Genomic DNA, 25,192 nt, shown 5'->3' on the forward strand with positions numbered 1-25,192 from the left:
ATGTTGTTTTTTATTATCTGAAATGGCAACAGTCAAGCTGGAAAGGTCTTTTGTATCCTATACACTGTTTTCAAAGCATGATGGCGACAGTTGTCTCACACTCGACACAAACTGAACCATATATTACTAGGAATTAATTAATCAATTTAATAATATGCAGAACTCTTACCAGTTCATATTCCCTTCATTTCCACTAATTGTCACTGATTATTTTCTGTGGAAGTGAGAGCCTATGTTTATGTGGGGGAAACACTTTTCATGCCAGAGTATATTTTCTTTTATGTTTTAATATTTTTTATGCTGTTGAGTTAATTTTATGTCTTAATCCGACATGTTCTTTTCTTGTTTTGTGAAGCCTGTATGCGGTTTTGATAACCCATCATACCTCAGGACTGTTACAGTTGCTGCAGAGAAAAGAATTATGGGATTCTCATTATCAAAAAAATGTAACTTGCCATGCTATTTCATTTTCAGCTGTTCTCTAAGATTTCTGTAGGTCAGTGGCTGAAGTCAAGTGCCAAAAATAATGCATGAGGTGGCTCCAGTTTCTGTTTCACATCTTCTCTGCATCGATTTTCCAACTGAGCCAATCCAGTCCTGTCAATAAATCTGATATCACATCTATCCAGGTTTTTACGTATGTTTTCTTGCATTGTAGATATAAATGAACGCATTTCCTCGATTTGTGGAATGAATCAACAAAAAAAAATTCTATGTAATCAATCTTGAATATCCAGAAAGTTTGCCTGTAAAAGATTCTACTATATAACAATGTTATTTTTATAAGAAATGTTATTTCTAGTTTAGCTTTTTTACATTACATTTGGCGGTTTCATCAACACAATGTCAGGCGAAGCATTTAGAGGAAATATGATTTATTGTGTGTCCAAAAACCCAAATGCCCTTGCGCTTCAGATAGCAGGTTCTGTATTGGTAAGCACTTGGGATGTGTATCTTCTTTCTTTTTCGTTGTGTCAGGAAAGATAGAAATAGATTTTGAAAGCTCTTGTGACAGATAGGACCGCTACCTCAGAACAGCTCAATCATAAGATACGATGGCGTTTAAGTTGACGTCATTGATAGTGACAATGGTGAGCAGACAGGGACCAATTGTTTGCACATTTTGGATCAAGCAACTATGCAAACAGTTCTGACTGTAAACTGTTAATGTTCAGTGTTAATACATTGATATATTCCTATGTTTCTGCCGTGGTCACTGATTTTGAGCCATTTATTTAATCTTTCATCTCCTTGCAAACAAACTGACCAGCAGGCATTTAACTGTTTGAAACAAACAAATATAAAGTCCAAACATAAACTGCTTCCCCCAGCCAATAGTATTATTATATTATTAGCAAATATTTGTCATCAATCGTTAAATTATATATTAATTATTAGAATTAAATAAATGATAAGTGTATAGTCAACAGCATGTAAATAAGAGTATCCCTTTTTATCAGCGAAATGTATCGATGTGTAAACCATGTAACCAAATATGTAATAATCTAATGTTATTTAAACCAATAAACCGGTTTAAACGTTATCAAGTCCAACGTACCTTCATGTATTTGCTCAGTAACCTGCTGCCTTCAGGTACTGTGGGAAACAGTAGCATTTCCATTTGCAGAAGCATTTTGTCTATTATGTGTGGATGTTTTTACGCTAGCAGAAACAAATAATAAGTTAAATATGTCAAAAGCTAAATTTTAAAATCAATAATCATAAAAATATTGTCCATATTTGCATTGTTTTCTATTCCGTTTTTACTTCGCTTGACGTGAAATTGTCATGTTGTGAGTAGAAAAGAAGGAAATAAATTGACTGGGTTGTTAGAGGACTGTCAGCATAACAATATAACGTCAATATCAATCTGTAAAACACAGGTCTTCCTCCGTTGGACAAACATGTGTTTGTATGTGGGAGTTCACCAGGAGACCTTGAAGGCAGCATGTCAAACACACGCACGCAGATACGGGCACCCCTCCTCCTCCTCCTCCTCCCTCTGCTTGAAGCTCCGCTATCTTTAGCACTGCCGCGGATTACAGTGCGCAGTGTGTCACGGTCTGCGTCGCGGTAATAATTTTTACCAGTTCGCTGTGTGTGGCCTTAAAAAAAAGAGGAAGACGAAGGAAAAAACCCCGCAAAGAACATCCAAACATAAAAGAGAAGCGATGGGGGAATGACAAGAAACGCCGTCACCGTCAGCGGTTCGCCGTCACCTAGAAGACCCCAAGGATGCCGCCGCCTCCGCTGCTCTCCAGCCCGCAGAGCGGCCGCCTGCGCCGGGCCTCGCTGCTGCTGCTGCTCGCCGCGGTCCTCCTCAGTGGCGTCGCTGTCCGCGCCAGCCCTCCCGGTAAGTACGCACCGACACACGGTTCCCACCCGAGGCCCGCGACACAGAAAAGAACTGTCAAACGAATGCCCTTTTAAAAAAAATATTTATATAATTTTAATTTTTTTTATTAGGGAAAACACGTGTGGTTTTTAAACCAGTTTTCATCTTTAACCGTTAAAGTGGTTGTGTTTAGATGGACGTTTTTGGACAGGTTAGACAGCACATCTTAGACACCTAACGTCACCTGTATGAGCACAAAGAAAGGACATGGGTGAGAAAAATAACACAATTCCCTTCCTCACTCAATGCGTTTCCTTGTGTGGTCAAATATTTGTGTTTTGTTAATATTACATGAATCCAGCCAAGACAAACGCAAGTAAGCATTGGATAGGACAATATGCATAAGAATATTGTTTTTCTGTGATATGGAGCTGCTATTTTCATTGTTTAATGTTTGACTCCGTATTGCTTTGATTAGCTCATTAATCACTATACACACAGTGTACTTTAAAAAAAAAACAAAAGCCTGCTGTTTATTTAATCTGAGCAAAAGCCTGAAGAAAACAACATTTTGCACATCGAGAATGAGGAGCAACTGTCTGTGACCTGCACGACAATCTGTGAATACTTTGAGTAACAGGTTAATCCAGAAACTGTTTTGAACACTGTTTTAGATATTAGAGACTTATTTGAGGGCGCTCTATGAGTTGTGTGTCTGTTTGTGTGTGTGTGTGTAATGGGTCTCCCACACACTGATGACTGCTGGGGGGGGGATAATCTGCCTCTGAGTTTTTTACACAGAGACCATTTGGGAGAACCAACAGCTGGGTTTTCACATCTTCATCCTTTATCAGAGGACACAAACACACTTGACCTGGGGACACAGACCCGTGTGGATTCATGCGCTTTATTTCCCACCAAAACATGAATGCATTCAGCCGCGGGGGGGGGGGGTCCATTCCAGCCGACAGAAGGCAGTGCGTGATGTCACAGGGGGGGGTGTCGCAGTGTCAGTGTTGTTTTTCTTCTGCTGAGTAAATTAATAAAGTCTGCTGATTATGTTTTTAATATGCATTTCATTAAAATCGAACCATTCCAAATACCAAATTCCTCGCCGGTGCTGAAAAGAGGATTTGTGGGGGGAAGATAGTTTTGGGACATTGAGAAGTTAAAACTATTTCGTACAAGATGGAGACAAACAAAGCTGTCATTCCACTTTTTGCTCCAATGTGTGTCTTGTTTTACAGAGAGCGTGTAGTAGTGGTATGTCAGTATTTTGGGCTGACTGTTGAGTTGCATTAACATATTATATTCTCTCCTATTTGACGTAAAGTGACTCCAGCACATTGTACAATGCAGCTGCACGTGCTTTTTTTTAAAGTCTTGTGTTTTTAAGTAAACGCTGCTTTACGTATGGTTGAATATATTGAAGGGTTCTGCGGAGCCACAACAAGTTTGAACAGGGACTCTGGTTCCAGGGTGATTTTGCCGGATGGTGTGACAACAGCATGAAATGCATAGTAATCAGGTTGATTCAGCCAACGTCGACACATCGTCATGTTTAAATATTCCAGAAAGCTTTCACGCAGATCACTCGGTTCTTGGGATAGAAGTTGTCCAAAATCTACATAAACCTGCGTGTCCAGTCTGCTTGCCAAGGTACAGAATCATTTCCCCTGACATCCAGAGTTTGTACTAGTGCGTATGAGTGTTCTTGCTGCTCTAATGTTAACATTCAGCTCTCGATATTCTAATTCACCCGGCTCATTGTTGTGCTGCCCTGTCTAAATGCCAGGGTTGTCATTCACCGAGCCCACATTGAGCGGGTGTGATGATTATTCAGAGACCCACTGCCTGTGGCCTTTCCTTCCACCAGGGTTAATCTTTAACAATTAATATCTTCAGCCTCACACACACACACACACACACACAGAACCGGTAGCTGCAGGGGTTTTCAGTCATCATTTTTGTTTCCCTGCAGCACAATTAGTCATCTACTGACTTTGTAGAAGGGGATTGAGAGCATTTAAAAGTCACGGGAAGTGACGGGCGCAACGGTGCGTGCGGTACAATGATCACAGAGATGGCGATTCATATGAGAGCGTTCGAGTCGTCAGCTCAATCACAAACACCAGGTAACTTCTGTGACGCATTTTTATCGATCAGATTACATCCACACTGAAGCCCCGTGGAAGTCATGAAAGCTGAAAGGTGCTTCCTCTTCTTTCAAATGGCTCTGCTTTGTAGCTTGTGAGGTCCTTGAGGGGATGTTACATTACCAGCAATCTTCAGCGGCCCTGCGACTCTACGCTGGTAACCATCGTAGTGCAATAGTCAGAAACGACACTATGGATGTTCCCATCGTGCTCTTTTGTTTTCTCAACTGTCTGTTAAGTATAAGTGGTCGACCGAGGCTTTGCTGTGGCTTCTTCAAAACAACCTGCTCCTTTTCCCCTGGTCCCTGACTTTCGTCCTCCCGGCTGACCAGGCCTCTCCCGGAAATGAGAAGGGCAGCGATGAATCAACTTACAGAGCGCTCCCGGACATGTGATACAGCCGCAGCCAGCACAGTTTGGCTGGAACAAAACGCTCCGTTCTCATTTAGCTTCAGGACCCCCCGCAGCCTTAATTGTCGCACAGGCCGGTGCGTCTTTAGTTCGACCCGCGCCTGCGATCCACCTTGATTGGTTTTCCGATTCAGTCAGAAAAAGAGGTCATTAACTATGTCAGCCGCTTTTTCTGTGCAGGATACCACGCGTACGTGTCCACATCCTTACTGCGAAATGCAGCTAATCTTCCTGTAAAAAAAAAAAAGGTAGCAGGTTTTCTACCGAAGAACTAAACTCAAGTTAATTGTGAGCCATTTGAGCCTGATCAATTTGGGCTTTTTTTCCGTTTGCATTAGTCAATCTAATTATTGTAGGAGCAGCTCGTTGAAACGACTGGCCCATCCACAGGCAAACAAAGATGACGACCGGGAGAGGAAAATAACTAAAGAGTCATGTGGGACGCTTTTACAAACATGCATCCTTGCTGCTGTTGCTCTAATTCCATTAAACAGTTGTTCTGCTTGGTGGGGGGGGGGGGGGGGGGGGGCTGCTCTTCCCCACGCTAGCGTTAATGACACAGTAATTATCTGCTGTGCAATGATTTGGACTCGTCATCGTGCGGCGTGACATTAGTCGCTGCAACAGAAAAGAACAATGACAAAGGGCAGATCAGGCAGGAGAGAAAAGAATTTCCACCTTCTACAATCTGAAATTCTTCAGTTTTCATTCATTTCCTTTTCACCTTTTGCCTGATTTCCTTCCTCAGCACTGTGACGTGTCTGCGTGTGGGACAGGTGCTTAGTCATGCCCCATTTTCCACCGAGTGTGGTGAAGAAATGTGACATGCAAGAGCCACTGAATCCGATTACGGTGGGAACACAACACCTACGCCATGCTCGTACTGAAACTGATAAGACAGACAGTTTCCACGCATTAAGTCATGCAAAGTTGGCTCATGGCTTTCTGACTGGCAGTTTTCAATATGCAAGTTCATGTTGCAGCGTTTTTACTCATTTTCTTTTTGTTTTTTTGGGCTGACTGAGCAATTTCTTGATCAGAAGTGTAATTCCTTCCAAAACATCTGAAAATATGATGTAATTTTCAGATTATTATTGGGATTATTGTTGTTTTTTATGACGATATTTGTATCAAAGACAATATGTCTGTATAATCGGTAAATAAGATGATAGATCAGAACATTTGGGTTTTATTACAATTCAACTGGGTTTCTTAAAGAATGTCTCACTTCATCATAAAATACTTTCCATTAAGGTTTACATTTGTTTTACCCTTTGGAACGATTCAAGCACTGTATAATCACTGTGCTAGAATATCCAAATATGACATATTTGTATTGTCTTATGTCTTCCAGAGCATATTTTCACATTAATCCTGACAAACATCCCTCGTCCCGAATGACGCCTATAAAAACAAAGCACTCGAAACTAGCTGCTGGGCAATATTTGGCTTTTGTCATTTTTGGAGCGAGCATAGCAGCATATTTACACAAAATACACTTGAGCACACAGACAGACATTTTACCCATGTGGAAATAAACAGGGTGGTAATATATCAAGCAAAGAGCTCCACGCAGAGCCCTTAAATGTTTCCACTTGATTTGGAGTGTTTGTCTTGCATCCTGTCTGCTATCAGGAGGTCAGGATAAGCACACAATGGGAGTTTATGACCCTCCCTGCCTACCCATTTCCCTCACAGTCACACATGCATACACAAGGTTGTGTGATATGTTATTGTATTGCAGCTGTAGGACAGCTCGAAGGAGCCCACGTTAATGGTGACATGAGTGTGTATCTTTGTGTGTGTGTGTGGGGGGGGGTGTGTGGGTGGGTGGGTTGGAGGCCGTTACTAAGCCTCTGTTTGCCTCTCAGCTCTCAGCAGCAGATGGTTAACAAAGTCACTTTTCATTTGCTGCAGGTGAAACTTTCTCCTGAGTTACCTCTACCGCCATCAATGCATCTTTTCCATCCCCAGCTCGCTGTCCCTCTCTTGTTTTGTATTTATCTCCCTCCTTGATGAGCTTTCTAATTAGCGACAGCGCCGAGTGGGAGGCTCGGCTTGACATTCACTTGCGTGTTTCCTTTGTTATGCTGGTGCATGTAGATGCATGAGCTGCTTTGTCATATAATTACCATGAGGAGGCCCTTCACAGATCCAGTTGGGTTTCAAATAAAGAGCCATGAAACATTTGTAGTTTGGTAATACAGTAATAATAATAATCGCACCCACTTGTGCGAGTTCTAGGGTTGTACCATCAAGTTTGAAACTTTGAATTATCTTATTTTGCCAGAGGCTTTTTTGCATCCATATTTATTATTATAAACAGGATATTTCAGTTTCAGATTAAATTTGACTGCACTATTTTAATGATAATCAATTATTAATAGAAATATTACATTGCAGTGGCGGTAGCGTAGGCTCTTTTTTGATTTCCCATAGCCTGGTAAAGTCCAAATGTATCAAAAAGAAATGAAAGAACACCAAATTCACAACGTGTGTCTAACATGTATTCTGCTTCGATCCATATTTGTTGACATTTAGTCCTCAAAACAACATCTTTACCTGGATGCACACAAAAGGAGGCGGGCATATAACCACTCCGCCAATAACGGGGCGGTTGAGCAGCATCTAACGGCACCATTAAATGCATTTATATGCATATATATCCCTTTGCTACGTTGCACCAACGTCATTATACGCACTGAACTTGTTTTCGTGCATCTGTTGCTGGGTGGTTATGAACGCTGCTTCGGAGGGACAGCTGTCCCAATATCTCCTGACCGGCTTTGCTTTTCTCACCGTTACCATGCCTCACACATTCCCAATCGAGTCTGTTTTTGTGTGTGTTGTGTACGTATAAGGCGGCTGCGTCTGTGTGACTGCTGTAGGTTCCACCACGTTAACATCCCCCGTGATGAATAACGGATGAAGTTCTGTCTACGGGTGCCGAGATGCATCATTGTAACAACGACAGATTTATGAAATATAGCTGGCATTTCCTGCTCGCTTTCATAAGAGGGATTTAATACCCCTTTTTCTCTTACATTGCAGGGACTCATTTACGTGCCAGGATTTAAATCTTTTTTTTGTGCATGATGCAGCAAATGGTTTGGCTATGAAGTGCAATTTTAGTCTCGGACATTGTTGCCACATTGCCACAGCACGCCTGGGAAGCCGAGGTCTTTGTGTATCTTTCCAGGCCACCCATATGACAAATGTGTTCTGGTCTATTCCTCACATTGAGGAGAGGTCACGGAGCTTTACACGGGAATAAGCCGTTTGATCTCTGACGCGACTCCCGCCACCTGCACCTGATCTGGGGCCAGCCCTTGATCCTCAGACGGTCGGATCAAAGGGTCGTCAAATCATTTAAGAAATGATAGCCTGGTGGAATAATTTGGGGCGAGGGTGTGTGCGGAGGAGGATGAGAGGGAGGCAGACGTGACTGGGTGGGCAGCATGGTACTCCGTCACCGGAGTGATGTGGGACATTGTCATCTTGAATGAAAAGGTTGGTGGATCTTTAGAACAAATCGTTGTTGTGTTTGTGATTCACCATGGTGGACACAACCGTAGCTAACAACCGACCAAGAGTAAGCATGGCATAGGCCCATGACCACGACTTATTTCCGGTGATATTAATGTCTTCTATAAGGTCACGAGGGATTGTAAGAAAATCAATAAGAACACATGAAATAGATACCTGCAGGGAAATTAAAAGGCCATGTAAAAATAGACGCCACCACAATCGGGGGGATAAAACCATTAGTGGTGGGAGCGATGCGGGGGCTCGGCACATGTCGCTAGGATGCGGTGTAACTTGGCTCCGGGGATGTGTGGGTGGGGCAGCAATTACGCACAGAAGTGACCTGAGCTGTGGGGAAAGACGTCTCCGTCCGTCCGTCCGTCTACGCGCCGGATGCTTCTGTGGCAGCGAGAGGAGCCGCTGGCCATCGGCTACAGATGTTACACAAGCGTCCTCGTCCTCCGGCTCCTTCCGTGTCTCTGACACAAACGCAAAACCAAGCTTCTCCGATTACACGTGCGTCACTCCCTGAGGCCGACCACCAGAAGACCCCCCCCCCCCCCCCCTTCCCCCCTGGTGTTGTTGCGGTGTGTAGACTCATCTAAATGTGTGTGCGCTTGCACAGCCGAGTGTTCAATGTGTGTATGTCCTCGGTTTTGTGTCCCTTTCTGTGGTGTTTGTGATGTGAGGTTGTTCTTGAAGTTTATTTTTAAATGGATTGGCTCCTTTTGAGATTTATTTATTTTCTTCAGCTTTTAGTTCAAACGCTTTCCCTTTTCAGCGCATCTTTAAGCTGCTACGAGAAATAAATACAACAGTAATTGTGAATACCAATGATCTGTTTTCATTTAGGCAAAGCAATGATTTTGATGGATGCATGTTTAAGGATATTTATGTGTACAAAAAATACAAAAGGCAAGTCCTCTTCTTCTATCTGCTCTTCATCTCTGCCACCAACCCCGTCTGCACACGTCCTCCATCCAAATCGCGCCTTCCCTGATGTCACAGGCCGTGTTGCCATGGAGGTCATTGCGATATCCCCATCGGCCATTTCCTGGCATGTGTTATGAATCTCTAATTCTCTTATGTAGAAAATGGGGGGGGGAAACAAATCTGCAGTAGTATTGTATCTCATAACACCAAAGTGATTCACCAAAACCTCTTCGCACAGCTGCTGATGATCCCATTCATGAAGAAGTGTTTGGTCTCTTCATAAGAGCATTTTAATAACCCAAACTAGTTTTTTCAAACTGTTCCGTCACCTTTTTAAGACTCCAACAGCCCTGACCTTTGAGGCCCATTGACCCCCCCCCCCCCCCCCCAACTCCCAGAATAGCGTCTTTCCTCCGCACACGGCCCCCCGTCTGTGGCGTCAGTATAAACACCCAATGGGCCGCTCATTATCCGCTCTGCACTCCGGTGCTCCTCCTGCCCTCCGCTACCGACCGCCCCTGCTGTGGATCAGCGACCCACTTCTCCCTGAGTGTGTATCCCGAGCTGTTAGTGTGTGTGTGTGTGTTTGTGCGTGCATTGGAAAATTGTCTGTTTGTCTAATCCGATTGTGATCCTTGGGAGTGCAGCTCTCTGGCTCTCTTTGCTTTGGTTTAACCTGACTCTGGTTGTTAATCGGGTGGGGTCTGCGCATTACGTAATGCAGGAAAAATGTGCATTTCTTACTGTGAAAACGTTGTTGACCTATCTGGCAAACGTTTCCCCTTCTGAAACCTTTTATCAGGTTAAAGATTTAAAAAAAACTCAGGGATGCTGTAATACAAATCTGGCATAAGTAGAAGCTCTATTTGTGGGCAGATGTTCTCGTACTGAAGCAGAAGAGCCGACACATTCACAAACTAAAGTGTTTGATGCTGCTCTTATTGAGAGTAATTTTATAGCACACAAATGCTACTTAGTCGCCTCATTAAAAGCACAATTTCCTGTATCACATTTTGGTTGTTGTGATACTAACGAAGTGTGTTCTCTCCCCCTCTCTCTCTCTCTCTCCCCTCCCCAGCTGGCAGTAAGTGCCCTCTCCATATAGATTGTGCTAAAGCGGGACGCCACTTCTGCAGGCCTGGCTCCTCCCGATGTGGCCCCTGCCTCTCCCCATTGGAGGAGAACAAGGAAGGTCGCTGCATGGTGAGGAAGAGGCACCATCAGCATGGTAAGAAATGCACTCTCTTAACATTTCACACACAAACACACTGCGCTCGCTACACGCACACACACACACACACACACACACACACACACAGAGGTTTGCTCCGGTAATTAAATGTAGAACTGACAGTCAGAGAGGACACCCTCCCTTTTCCCACATCTCCAGTGTCTTCTCCAGTTTGCTCCTCTCTTGTCTAATTGTCTTGAATCCACGCCCTGGTTCAGGTCCTCGCTCTCCCTCCATCTATATCTTTGACAACTGTGGCACGGTCTAATCCTCTGTGGTTTTTAATCTGCCCCGGTCCCTGCTGCATCTGCAACACACAACCCACACACACACACACATACACACACATACACACACACGGGTAAGCGTCGCCCCCGCACCGGCTTTAATCACTTAGACGACATTCCCCCTCACTATGTCTCTCTCTCTCTTTCTCTCTCTCTCTCTCTCGCCCTTCATCTCCATCACACAATCAAATTTCATTCACCGAACGAGCCGAGCTGGCAAAGTGAAGTAAATCTTATTTTTCTGTTTCTCTGTGGCACGACGTCGCCCTGCTGGCTCACAATGGCGCAGCAGAAATTAGAGGGAAATTGAAACATCTTATGTATACTTGCTTGCCTTGGCACAAGTGTGTGTGTGTGTGTGTGAGACTGCTCATTTCTGTCTGTTGGAGGGCGTGTGTGTGTGTGTGTGTCCTCTGTAGGATTAATAATTTAGATGGGTCTGCGTCAGGAGAGGATACAGACTCGGCTCAAATTATTGGCGACGGCATCAGAGCGAAGCAAACACGAGCGGGAGATGAGCATCAGAGAGAAGTGTCCTGTCATGCAGAAGTAGAGTTCTTTTTAAAAAAAAAATTACAATGATAAAACCTGATCCATTATTTTGACTTTGAATTGTGACTCATGTGTGATGCTTTTGTTTGCGTGGTGAATCCAGCACATCATAAGCCTCAGCTAAGCTCCCTAGTGGTTACATAAAACCCCTGAAAGACCACAGAACACAGTGAGGCGCATGGGAGGCCCACACACAAGCTTTGATCTAGAAAAACGCATTTTGTCATCAGGCTGACTCACTGGCCGTGCAGCCAGGTGGAAATTTTCAGCGTTTCCACTGTTTCTACAGAATAATCGCAGTGATATCCCGGAGCACTTTTTCTAAAAGCAACATGTCTCGATAGTGGGCCAGACATGAATACGTCGTTTAATGTATTGACAAGAGGGCGGGCTGCTGGGTGCTTTAACAGAGCTGTCGAGCAATAGGTCGTACGGGTCTTCATTGACATTTTTTTCCTTTAGACATCTTTACATGGTCTAGTCATCAGACATTACACATATGTCTGAATTTATCATTCTTTGATATTTCAAAGTATAAAGTATAAAGTAAACTGATGCTCCTCCTCTTTTCCAACTTCCTCTCCTTTAAATCACATGTCTTTATATATTATAATAAAAATGTCGATTCAGTGCTTCTCTGTGTCCGACATGGTTTAATACCTGTCGTCTTGTACCTTTTTGGTCAGTTTGACTGGCTGTGACTTCAAACAGCATACAGAGGGCATACAAGGTTGAGTCAGGCGCCCGTAGCACTTTTTTATTGAAAGCTAGGACCTGCTTGTATTTGACATGGAGGCGTGAGCTGCCATTGGTAAACATGCAGTGTTCCTGGAAGCCGTGTCTTTTGTCCGCAGGCTCACAAAGTGTGCAATTAAATTGTGTATGTACTAAAGGCAGGGCTGTCTCTTCATGTGCATACGTGTTTCTATTTTTTTACTTTACATAATATACAATAGAGCAATCAACAAACTGGAAATATAAAGGCATTCAAACAACCACTTTAGGGGCTCGGTGGCAAAAAACATGAATATCAGTTTACTTTAGTAATGAGACGTTGGATAACTAAACCGAGTGAGAGCCAATTGAATAACATTTACTCTTTTTAAGTGATAGAGGGGATTGTTAGCAAGCCGCTCTGCTTCTAACCTGTGAAATGATTGCATCATCCTCTGATATCCCTTCTGTTTTATATACAGGTAAACATTTTATATGTACAGATACAGAGTTGTTAATGATGCCATCACTCTTCTACACATAATGCGTTTTCAAAATAAACCCAATAATATTATATACTGTATATTATATAATATGTTCACAGGTCTCATGTGATGTGCTGGCAGACGCTCTCTTTGCAGATGTTGTGCAGCAACTTCTTCATAGATCTCGGCTCTTAGTCTTCCTGCCAAAATGCACTAAATCGACGCATTCAACTTTAAAAACGTTTGGTGCTCCGTCACAGGCTCGCAGGTCCACCCATTATAGTCTCATAAAAAACATGTGGGAGATACTTCTTTCCTATTTTCTTCTTCTTTCCAATTACTTGGAAAAAATAAATGTATTTCATTTTTTAAAATGTTTTAACCGATTGAGACTGTTTACTGAAGGTAGAACATTGTAACAGACTTCCTGTTTTCACCAAAGGTTCTGCAGTCATCTGTGACTACGTTTTTATAGCAGGTGGAGCGGAGCGAAACTGCGTTAACTGATCAGCTTCAGATTTAATGGGCAAAATCTTAAACTGTGCACCACTCCCTCATTCAAGACACTAACTTTGAACTGTACTCTGGAGTCTGTCATGATTTTTGCTTCCGAGAATTTTAAAATTAGCTATAACTCAAACCTTAAGTATCTGGCTTCATCTCTTCCTTCTATGCATGCCATACATTAGATGTACCACTAGAAGGCAGCAGGACCTCTGGACTGAGGGACCTGCTCACTGTAATTGGGACACATTGTGTTCACTTACTTGCAATCCACTCAATTCTGGTAGACACAAGATTTAAAAATTATTGGTATTGTATTGTAGATTATTGGTATTGTAGATCAAGGTAAAATGAAATGAACACAAATATCCACCAACAAGTGTCAGGATCTGTGTAAACTGTCTGATTTTGAGCGGCAGGAAGCACGTGTGTGTGTGTGTGTGTTCATGTATGTGGTTTGTGGGAGGAAGAAAGGTGAATGCTTTTTAAAAGGGGAAATGGAACAGGACAGATGTGTGCGAACCTGAATCCCCGTTGAGCTGTTTATTGTTTGTTTGTTGTACCCAACTGCCCCCTGGGTGCCTCTCAGGAGGTTATGGGTCATTATCAAGCCGGTGACAAGACTCTGTCACACAGAGATCGGTGCGTGCTTAGTGTGATGTGTGAGACACTTATGATTGTCTGCATGTGTGTGACAAACCACACACATGCAGACAATCGGAAGAGGCCTTTTTGGGGGGTAAATGATCAACTTTGAACGAGGATTTCTGTAATAATAAATACTGCTCATCCATTTGTAACATCTCCCTGCACATTTCAAAGATATCCACACCAAAGATAATACACGATATATAGCTCATTGTTTTTTATCTGTAAAATGTTCTGCATTAAAACACGCTCTTGGAGGGCACATGGGCACAGTTGGAGCTCTCAACCACCTGCAAAGTGCAGATGGTGCATCCCTCCTCCACTGGCACCTGCCATGGAGTGCACTAAATGGCCATTAGTGGAGGGGGGTAAGAAAATAACAAAGCAGGCAGTGAAAGTGCTGGCATGTCATATCATACATACTAGTTCAGCCAGATGGCCGGCCTTCTGGAGCACAAGTGACTATGTAATCATTAATGTAGTAAAGGTGGCGTTTAAATGGGCCATGACAGTTTTGTTTAGATATATTTATCTTGAGTTGATGATTTATTTGTCTGCGCTGGTTTTAACATAAATCAAAACAACTTTTATTGGCAATTGATGCCAGCTGGCTCATCACCTTCAGCAAGAAATGCACGCAACTTCTCTTTTTTCACATCAGAATTTTCCTTTCCTTCTTTTCACACGGGTTGCTGCCTCTGCAGCTTTGGGGGAAAATGCCTATGATTTTGCATTAGACATATTGCAGAGTAACCTATTCACAAATAGCACTTTTCACCGCCACCATTAGCAGTGAGCGACGGGATCTATTGTAAATGTAGCCACTCGGAGCCGATGGGGCCAAAGTTTGGCTGAGTACTCGTGCCCCCCCCCCCCCCCCCCCCTGCGGTGCTTCCTCCCCCGGCCACACACACTGTCGGCCCCGGTCGCCCTGGACACCTCGGCCGTACTGCAGGAATGCGGCTCACTGTCTGGGCTCAAGGGCTGTTAACAACAGTTTAGTATTGTCTCCTTTTTTTCTTTTTCTTTTTTATCCGTCCACAAACAAACAACCCACATGGGCACACTCCCTGTTCATCACTTCAGACACAAGGGCATGGGCCCTCAGTCTCTGCCTTTCATCATGCGTAATAGTTAGTCATGTGATTGGCGATGCAAAAATATATGTAATAAGTATAAGTTTATGGGACATGAGTATGGACAGCAGCTATATATACACACATATTTACACACGGGTATACGAGCCACTTCTCTGGAGGAAACCACTTGATCTCACATTGCATGCAAATAGAAATGGAGGACACTGAAAAAAATGGGAGCTGCTTAGCTAAATTAGACAAATATGTCATTGGTCCCATTTCCCAGTTTAGATTAAAGTACACCCCTGAGAGAAATCATTCTCATTTATTTTGTTGATTCATTGAGTTAATTCCTGTTGAAGTTAATCATTGCAACTTTGAATCTTGTTTCCATCTCTGTAGGTAAAGTGGCATTCTACCCTGACCTGGATGAAGAAATCGATTACATTCACTCCGTCATTGAAAAACAGGAAGTGACAGAGTTCAAACCACCAAAGCGAACCAAACATCCTGGTAAGAGAGTTTTGAGGTCAGATGTGTGGGGTATGCCTTTAAGTTCTTCTAGTATATGCAGTTACCTTTAAGCAAAGAAGATTTAACATGATCCCCACATGTCCTTTAGTTGAGATTTAACTGCATCAGATGTTGAGACGTCCCCTTTATTCTGATTTTTGTTTTCTATACTGTCTCCAGTGGCCGCAGCCGATGTTGAGACGGATGCCTCCAAACTCAAACAGACAAACCGGGGACGTCTCTTGACTGAGACCCTCAACGCCACCACTGCAGCCCCCGCAGTGTCCGGCCCTCCCGGCACCCCGAGCCCCCGGCCCGGGCCCACGGGGGTTCAGGGCCGCGTTGGTCCTATAGCTGTGCCGACATCCAAAAGTGACAACATCATCGTCAGTGAGTCTGATCCTATGTCCCGAGTGCCTTACCCCCCCCCGGAGGAAGTGAAAGCCTGGCCACTCAGTCCCTGGTTCGCTCCCTAACATGCGCTGCTCCCCTTTTTGTTTCCCTCTGTGTTTGGTGAAACCCTGCAGTTGTGATTTCGCTGTGCGTGGTGGTCGGCACTGCGGCCCTGATCCTGGCAACGGTCTGTTTCGTCAAGTGAGTACGCAAGACTTGAATTCAAAAGTAACGTGACACTTGAGTTGATCTATGTGTTGTTGAGTAATCTCAAGTTGAACAAATCTCTCACTCAATTTTACTCGATGTCGATTATTTCATCTCACAATTTTGATCATTCCACCCGTGCCACTTTTTACCACTCTTAAAAAGCCAGCTTCCACCCGCTGTTCATTTTAAAGTTAAAGGTGCTTTGCAAAAAACTCACAATTTCCCCCCCCCCCCCCCCCCCCCCCCGCAGGTTTCAAAAGGACTCTCGTTTGGCTCAGAAGGTGGACTACCCTGCTTTCAAAGGGGCAGGCGTACCCGCAACCACAACCAACGCTCCATCTGTAAGCGTTCCCTCTCCTAACTGTAACTGTTAGAGCTCTCGCTTCTTCTTATGTAGGAACCGTAACATGTGACTGGAAACATGTGACTGGAAAGGCTTGTTTTTTTAAAAGTGTCATCCACACGTCCTTCTTCTGCCATCTCCTCAGGTGGGGGATAAGACACTGGCTCAAAGCGCTCAAATGTATCACTACCAACATCAAAAACAGCAGATGCTCTCGATGGGAAAGTAAGTTGTTTTTTTTACGTCTTTTAAAAAAAAAAATGTTACCCTCTCTGTGCCACTCCCTCCCATTTGACTTTTTCTCTCCTCGCATGTCTTAATGCAGAGTGGAAATGTTCAACCCCTTCCTCTGACCGTGTTTGCCTTAACGCCGGGGTCTGTTCTTTTCCTTCTTCAGTAACAAACCCGAGCAGAAGGTCCTCGACGAGGTCACGTCCGACGAGGAGGAAGTGGGCGGGGACTTCACGGTGTACGAGTGTCCCGGACTCGCCCCGGTAGGGAAACCACCCAGATGCACTTAGGCTTAAAACGATCAGCTCTGATGATTGTACGTGACTCAAAGTGAATTTTCTTTCCTCCTTCACAGACTGGAGAGATGGAAGTGAAGAACCCGCTGTTTGATGACTCCACTTTACATTATCAAGGGAATTCTTGAACACCTCGCAAACACACACATATTTACACACAGGTATACGAGCCACTTCTCTGGAGGAAACCACTTGATCTCACATTGCATGCAAATAGAAATGGAGGACACTGGCAGAGGTGATAAAAAAAAAATAAAGAAGATTGTTTTCTTGTTTCCCCTCTACTATATCTGCCCCCATAACGGCATTTCTCACTACAAATGTATGTTGAGTTCCTTGTTAATTTATTTCTGACGCAATGTTATCAGAGCCGTCCCGGATATGTCCCTACAGGTGTTTTGTCGATTTTTCTTTCCCCCGTTGTCACTTTCCTTCATTTCTGCAGCTATTTCCAAAGAATGTGATCCAACAGCAGACGTCTACAACACACTGAGACACACACACACAGACACACACATACATAAGCAGAGAAACAGGTGCCCTCTCCTTGTTTTGTCATGCATAGCTACCACATTCATCCCACTAAACCACATTCCTGACAGATCAAATCTCTGATACCTTTGTAAAAACTCCCTAACACAACACAAGGTTGTTACTGTTGGTGTTGCCGATTTTATTCATTGTCATAAAGGCTGCACATACTACACAGATTTTAAGAATACAGAATATAAATATATATATATATATGAAAATGAAGTACTTGATGACGTCTGTTTGCATGGTTTGACTTACTGTGTTTGATTAATGCTTTGCTGAACTATTCGGCCTCCTGTATGTATGCATCTTGTTGCTGAAGGAGGAACGTACAGTAAAAGTGACTTAGGAGCACTTGAATGAAATTTTGGTGACGGACTATACTGATGGATGTGTAGGTGGTAAATATCACTATCTTGTATTGTCGCTCTCTCCTCGCTGTCTTCTTGTCGGGCCCAGGTTAACTTCTTGCTGCAAAATGTACATACAAAGAGTGAATGTGTTCACTTTTATAGATATTTGTACATGCAGACCAAGGATTGGAATTAAAATTTTTACCACATGTGGAAATTACTTTGTTTCCTTCTGTGCTTGGTATACACTCCCCAGAAAAAGAAAAAGAAAATATATATATATATAAAAATAAAAAGCAATCGCAACTCATTGCTTTATTTGTGATAGATCTAAGAACCACATGCACAGAGGGAAAGAGATCCAACAGAGGTCAAAACAATGCAACTGGTACTGGTATTTTCCGGGGTTGAGAGAAATAAGAAATGTTAGAAATGATGTTGATGATGTTACCCTTTTCAAGAGCATTAATAAAAACTAATTGTGTTAGATATTATTCAAACCCACAATAACATAATTCCTCAAATCCTGTTAGGATCCCAAACTTTTCAAAGATACCACATATTTCAGATTGAATTTGGGGTATAAAAAATGCTTTACTTGAATGCATGGTGCTGCCATAAAAACCTCAAAGCACTCGACAGTATGAACAACGTATTATTTCAACGAGGAGCTGAAACAAGCTTTTCCGTATCCGTATGTGATAGTGGAAGCAGTGTTGTACACACCGGTGTGTGAGGGAGGTGTGTCGAGGTTGAGACAAGGCCAAAACTTTGAGGCCTTTGAGATAGAGTGATTGCCAAGACCAGAGCATAGTGAGTCCCACTCTGCATCAAATACTCAGTATAAAATGTGGACCATGCAAACTATAGGCACCACAGAAAACCAATTCCTCTCTTCCATTTGTTTCAATTGAGAGGATTTTTAAGCAATTCAACTATTTATTAGAAACTTAAATATTACAAACCCCCTCCCCCATATTTGTGTGCAGTTCTTCAAAACGCGATGGGTTTAACTGGCATAACATTTACATTTAGCCCTTCTGAGTCAGCAAGTCAAGATATGAGTTTCCTTTTCAGATAAACGCTCATGTGACACATCACATTTCACACTGCAAGGTGAAATGAGATGTGTTACAACTACACCCATTGTGTGTGTCTGTGGGTGTGTGTTTGTTAGTGGGTAGGTTCAGTGAGAAATCAGGCATGTACCTCCGTGTGGGTTCCCATTGAGCCACATGCTAAGGGCCGTTAAAAGCCCTTTGTGCGAGGGGACAGTGGAAGGACGGCAGCCATTGGCCCTCGGATGAAAACCTGGGTCTTTCGGAGGGTCTGTAAAGGTGGGTATCAACGGGAGGGCCGAGGGAAATTAAAAAGCCATCATTGTTGTGTTGAGGTAGATATTTGTGTTGCTCAACGGTGTGAGCAGTATTTCAATTACAGACTAATTAGTTTTATAAATCCGTAACTTTTAATAGTAGAAACTCTCTTTTGTGTCCATATTCATTTTGTTCAAATAATCACCATGAAAGCTTTTAAATTGCCTTTTTGTTCTCTGGATTGCAGAGTCAATATTACAAAATATATTTAGAGCATTGTCTAATGTCAAAGAAAATCATCATCATTTAAGATGACATATCTGTTGACATGAGAAAAACATACATCCTAAAAAGAAAGACAGCGGTACATGCCAATAAAAAATAAAGCACATTTTCCCCAAAAGCTAAAAGTTCAAAAATCAGTTCCTTGAGCAACACATTCACACTGCCGCTGCATCAGCAGCCTTTCTTTTATCTGAACCCGTCTCTTTCTCTGTTTGACCGGACTTGCCCTGCGAGCAGATCTCCCAGGTGTCTTGAAGAGGCCACTTAAAAAGAACTAAAGACAAGATCTGAGACATTGGGGGCAGGGGGGGTCAACTAAATACCCAGAAACTCCCCTCACACATCTCCTCCTCACTGTACTGAGCTATTCAACACTAGCTCACCCCCCCCCCCCTCCCTCCTTTGGACACCCTGAGAGCTCTGTGCTCTGCTGTGCCTTTCTCTCTGACGCCCTGCCTAAAGTCTGCTATCTCTCTCTCTTGCTGTCTGTCTTTTGCATGACAATTATTCACCCAAGTCCATGGCCCAGAACAATGCTTGTGTAGTTAGGGTTTGATGTCTTTTAAGCTATTCCCCCTCAGGATCTCGGGTCCCAGGCCTACGTAACCTTTTTTGTATCTATGGGGGCAGGGAGGATGCTGTAACCGTATTATGGCATGAGTTAATTTGTGAAATTCAGAAGAGAAAAGGGAGTCTACATCCGATTCTGTGGCAAAGAGAGACACATGGGAGGTGTAGAAAAATGTTTGTGGTGTTATTCCATTCCCCCATTTGTTGTGAAATAATGCATCTACTAGCACAAGCTGGGAAAAATACAGTAATTGTACATCACATGTTTCACCAGTGAGGTATCGCTTAATTTCAGCAGGCCAGTTCAATAAATAGAAAATAAAAATCGCTTCTGAAGCCTGGATGAATGTGACACTCATTGGTCCGAAGGTGGAAGCTTCTGGACCTTTTAGGCGACATCAGACCCGCAGACCAGGGTGAAACTTCAGCCTGGTGTTTGTTTCACAAGCGGGGGGGGGGGGAGACGGGGGTGGGGGGGTGGGGGGGAGGTGGGTGTGGGGCGGAATCGTGTTGAATCAAAGGGTTGAGACTTATTGTTCCAATCTGAAAAGGAGCTAATGGTCGACCATCGCAACTCGGGATCTGAAATCCACGGGGTGCCCCGGGGCCAGGTCGTACAATGGCACCCCCCCCTCCCTCCCCGCAGTGTGTCTTCCTGCCGCAATCTGCAGCCAACGACTCGCGCTGGGGGAGCGCATCTGTACCAGTGATGCGGCCATCGAGGCTTTTGAACGACCATCGATCAAGGGTGAATGGGAGAAGTTCACCTGAATGAGGCTGGAGGTTTTACGATGGAGTTCTCTGTTTTCTTTCTTTCATAGTTCCGCAAAGAATGCGGTTTTAAAAGTGGCTCCCGTTTCTCCGTGAACAATGTTTTATATATATATATATATATATATATATATATATATATATATATATATATATATATATATATATATATATATATATATATATATATATATATAATGAATAATAATGTGTATGCACTATATATATGTGTAGCGCATACACATTAGTATTCAAGACAAAGCAGTATAGAGACACCCTTTAAAAAAATAGCACATCTTCACGGCTTATCTCATTCTTTCCAAACACTATACTTAGATTCACAGTCGCTCGGTTTTTCCCCCATCTTTGTGCCCAAAACATTAATTAGTTTGTCACATTAAGTAAATGTAGCCCAATCCATTATATACTTTACTTTTACTTCATCTTTTTTTTTCTTTACTTATAGTTGTATTTATCCCATACTAGAACGCCAAATGATTTAATTGAGTTGAAAGGATACTGATTAAAATAAACCCTGGTCTAAATGCCAGGGATTTTAATATCAAAGCAATGTCCTTAAATAGGAATACCTTAAACAAACTCAGCAATATAATTCATGTATGAGCTGAGGACGTTATAGTGTTACAATATGTATTTACAGGAGCAGTGGCTCGTGCCTATTTAGCAATGTAAATATACTTTTTTTTAAAGTTGACTTAACGCGGTTTAATCGTTGATATGTTTTGTATAATGCTAAGATAAGTTTAAAACCCGCTTTAAAAGCAGAACGGGCAGCCGAATGGATTTTAATGTATGTGAAAACACGCCCACTACTTTAGGAAGAATCAAGGTCATTCACAAATTCACCATCAGCTGTGCGCGATTGGCTCGGCCAGCCAATGGGCGAAGAGGTACGTGATTTTCCAAAACCCGCAGCTGCGATTAGCAGAACGCGTGGGGTCGAGGCCGCAGAGGAGCATTTGAGCCTGAAGGTGGAGGGACTGGTGCGAAAGGCAGAGCTTCGTGTTGTAGGTCGTAGACGGTTATGTTGCACCAAAACGGCAACAGCCCAGGTCTACATTTTTGCATAATCGCCCCACCGCCCCCCAAAACGGACTTTTCTCGGTGAGGTGTTGTTGGCACATTTTTGCAGAGCTCCTCATCCTTCTTTTAGTGTGTTTGTGTGCGTGGAAAAACAAACGGATGAACAGAATTTAACTCGCCGCGAACCTTTTTTCTCTGCAAAAAAGTTAATTTTTTGGACGCTCGCTTTATGACCGGTTCTCACGCCTTTTGGGAGATGTCCGAAAGATCGCAGAGTCCGGAGTGCCAAGTCCGGCCGTACGACTTCAGCCGCACCAACCCTTGCAACCAGGTTTTGGGTCATGAGTGTTCGGGCAGCCCTGCGTCATTCCAGCTCCCACACGGCGTCCTGCCGGACCCGGGCCTTTTCTACAACAAGGCCGCTTACGGTGGCATCACACCGGCCTCCGGGCAGACCTTTTTCGCGTTCCCACCAGTCTCCAGTGACTACCGGGGATCCGATCTTCAAACGGGAGAGTTTGGGCAACCCAAGCACTGGTATCCATTCGCTGCGCCCGAGTACACCGGCCAGGTACCCGGCGCACCGGGAGCCAGCCAGCCTACAAACCTGAGCCCCCCACAAGCGGAGACCCGGGAGCAAATCAAACTGCACGAAATAAAGACCGAAAAGGACACCAGCAATGACTACTCAACGGAGATAAAGGTTCAACAGTATCCAACTGCGCCGGCGTCCGCCGCCATGTCCCATGGGGTCTTCTACTCTCCGGCCTGGAACACGTCCTTCTGGCCTGGGATCAGCCACATCACACCACCCGGTAGCAGTAACCAAAACCCCTCGACCTCCTCTGCATCTTCACCATCGATGTCCCCATCTCCCCCTAGCAACGGGCTTCCAGGGAACGCATTTTTTAGCGTGAACACCACCCAGAGTGCCGCCGGGCCTCAGGCACAGAACCCGGCCTCTTCCACGCGGAGCAGCGGTTCATCCAGCGGCGGGTGCAGCGACTCTGAGGAGGTAAGAACAACCATTGAATCGGTCCTCTAATTTCCCCAACTAATGATTACCGATGACACGTGCAGCTCATAGAAATGAATAAATGCCCTAAAGTGCCGATGTATTCCAAATTGCAGTTTGTTTTTCATTTTTCCAGGAGAATCTTTCCACAGAAGAGCTGGAGCAGTTTGCCAAAGAGCTGAAACACAAACGGATTACCTTGGGTTTTACCCAAGCTGATGTTGGCCTTGCCCTGGGAAACCTCTATGGTTGGTCTAAATCGTGCTATTTTCTGCTTTTAAAGTTAAAAGAAAACTGCAACATTGAGCATTTGTCATGTCTTCAAAGATCTGGAAGCTACTCTAATAATACTGCATGGAAGTCCAATTGTAAACCTGCTGGAGTTCTTATGGGCGTAGACAAGTTTCTAGATGGGACCCACGTCATTGACTAAAAGAGCAACTAATCTGCAATATAGCAAACTGAAGTCAATGACTCATGGTTTATTATATCACATGTTGTGTATGTTCACGTAGGTAAGATGTTCAGCCAGACGACCATTTGCCGCTTTGAGGCTCTGCAGCTGAGCTTTAAGAACATGTGCAAGCTGAAGCCCCTTCTTCAGAGATGGCTGAATGAGGCAGAGACCTCGGACAATCCCCAGGATGTAAGTCTGCTTCGCTAACATCTGCCGGCTCGTTTGCAAGACAACAGAAGTTCACCAAGCCACATAGGATCATGGATCTTTTCAGGCCTGGTCATTTCACTTTCTTCTGGCCAGGCCTGGATTAAGACCCTTGTGATGTGTAATACGCCACCCAGTGGCCAATAGTAACACAAACTTTCTGTGTCTGACATGAACCAAGTGGTTCGTGGTATGTACGATACACATTTTCAGTATGGCTTAACTCTTTTCTAATTCTCAGATGTACAAGATTGAGAGGGTATTTGTTGATACCAGAAAGCGGAAGAGAAGGACCAGTCTGGAGGGAGCCGTGCGCTCTGCCCTTGAGTCTTACTTCATCAAGTGCCCCAAGCCCAACACCCAAGAAATCACACACATCTCAGATGACCTGGGTCTAGAGAGAGATGTAAGTACACACCGCAAAAGACATCCCATGTGCCAAGGTACGCGTCTCATTGGTCACATTTTAAAAGACAAATGTTGTCCCTGCCAGGTTGTACGCGTCTGGTTCTGTAACCGACGACAGAAAGGAAAGCGCCTGGCGCTGCCGCTAGACGAGGAGTGCGACGGCCAGTACTACGAGCAGAGTCCTTCCCCGCTGAACATGGTCAACTCCCCGATTCCCAACCAGGGCTACCCGGCTTCCAGCTACCACGGCGCCCCTCCTCCTACACTCTACATGCCGCAGCTCCATCGGCCTGACCTGCTGAAACAAGCCCTGCACCCCGGACTAGTGGGTCACCTGACTGGATAAACGGGTGCACAGGTAGACCGGAGCCACAGATAGCCTTCCCTTGCCTCTCCGTCCGGCCTCCACTGTAGCCGAAGAAGAGTCTCTAAACCCAGTTACAGATTACGTTGGTTGATAGTGGGATAGAAACATTCCAAGTGGGGAGGCTCGTCTACAGACTACAGCAGGGCGATGGGAGTGGTTCCTTGATCCTGCCGTGGGCAACATCCTCTTCAAATAACTGGATTTGACTTCAAACCGAGATTTAAAACTGAACATGCCCTTTTTTGTTTATAATTGGCTAATACATAGTAAGTTATTCTAATAGGCTTTAATCATTGCAAGATTAGAACAATGTCAAAGGGAGGTTTGGTACGGAGTTTAACTTGTTTTAATACGTTGTCCAGTTTTTGGTTGAGAATGTGGCTGTAAATGCGAGCAGAGGTTAAAGGGCCATGGTAATACTTCCACTTTTGCCAAGTCCTGGGCAGGTTTTCTGTGGTGCAGATAATGAAATCAGTTGGAATTTTAAACCAAGATCATGACCGTTTGTCAATGTTTGTGCAATACTTTTATCTGAATAGGCTAGCTGCAGTATTTGTCTGAGCTGCCTCATGTAAAATGCAAATACTCACATTTTCCATTTGGTTTTGCACAACGTTTCTTTTGTATTGTTGAATCTTCTTTTTATAAACTAATATGCCTTGCTTGTATACTAGATTTTTGTCCTACTGTTGTTGATTAATTGTCTTTTAGCAAACAATTTGTGTGTGGAGAGAGGAGGGGACTGATGTGACTTAAATAATGTCTTGTTACTCACATGTTTGAGCTGCTATCTGCCATTTGCACACAATCAATATTTTCCCAATGTCTCAGGTGAATTTTAGCGACATTGTTTAATATGACCCGGATCGATGTTTTCAAATTGTATTCCAATATGTTTTTGTAAAGGGTTTTTATGTTTACAAAATGTTGAATAACACTCAATATTTGTGACAAGTTTGTGTGCTTAATGGAGTATTTCTTTCTTTCAGTTTTATCTATATATCACATTTTAAATGGTG

At 43.7% G+C, this 25,192-nt stretch overlaps 2 protein-coding genes across 2 annotated transcripts; both read left to right on the top strand.

Annotated features, from left to right (window-relative positions):
- Positions 1-1,972: 1,972 nt before the first annotated feature.
- On the top strand, positions 1,973-17,953 carry npdc1a (neural proliferation, differentiation and control, 1a). The gene is made up of 9 exons (XM_037485245.2): positions 1,973-2,353; positions 10,439-10,588; positions 15,263-15,373; positions 15,554-15,763; positions 15,901-15,967; positions 16,227-16,317; positions 16,465-16,544; positions 16,717-16,813; positions 16,906-17,953. Exons 1-9 carry the CDS (start codon positions 2,236-2,238, stop codon positions 16,972-16,974), a joined length of 993 nt encoding a protein of 330 aa, XP_037341142.1. The 5' UTR covers positions 1,973-2,235; the 3' UTR covers positions 16,975-17,953.
- A 3,655-nt stretch (positions 17,954-21,608) lies between these two features.
- pou5f3 (POU domain, class 5, transcription factor 3) lies at positions 21,609-25,161 on the top strand. The gene is made up of 5 exons (XM_037485582.2): positions 21,609-22,734; positions 22,871-22,982; positions 23,250-23,380; positions 23,640-23,804; positions 23,892-25,161. The coding sequence occupies exons 1-5, from the start codon at positions 21,949-21,951 to the stop codon at positions 24,150-24,152; spliced, it is 1,455 nt and encodes a 484-aa protein (XP_037341479.1). The 5' UTR covers positions 21,609-21,948; the 3' UTR covers positions 24,153-25,161.
- Positions 25,162-25,192: the final 31 nt, after the last annotated feature.

This window comes from Pungitius pungitius, chromosome 18, assembly GCF_949316345.1.
Source record: "Pungitius pungitius chromosome 18, fPunPun2.1, whole genome shotgun sequence".
In the NCBI taxonomy this organism is placed as follows: Eukaryota; Metazoa; Chordata; class Actinopteri; order Perciformes; family Gasterosteidae; genus Pungitius; species Pungitius pungitius.

Coding starts and splice junctions, on each gene's coding strand:
- pou5f3 (XM_037485582.2), top strand. CDS start 21,949: ATGACCGGTTCTCACGCCTTTTGGGAGATGTCCGAAAGATCGCAGAGT. Junction 22,735..22,870: donor GGTGCAGCGACTCTGAGGAG/GTAAGAACAACC, acceptor TCATTTTTCCAG/GAGAATCTTTCCACAGAAGA. Junction 22,983..23,249: donor TGCCCTGGGAAACCTCTATG/GTTGGTCTAAAT, acceptor ATGTTCACGTAG/GTAAGATGTTCAGCCAGACG.
- npdc1a (XM_037485245.2), top strand. CDS start 2,236: ATGCCGCCGCCTCCGCTGCTCTCCAGCCCGCAGAGCGGCCGCCTGCGC. Junction 10,589..15,262: donor GAAGAGGCACCATCAGCATG/GTAAGAAATGCA, acceptor CCATCTCTGTAG/GTAAAGTGGCATTCTACCCT. Junction 15,968..16,226: donor GCAACGGTCTGTTTCGTCAA/GTGAGTACGCAA, acceptor CCCCCCCCGCAG/GTTTCAAAAGGACTCTCGTT.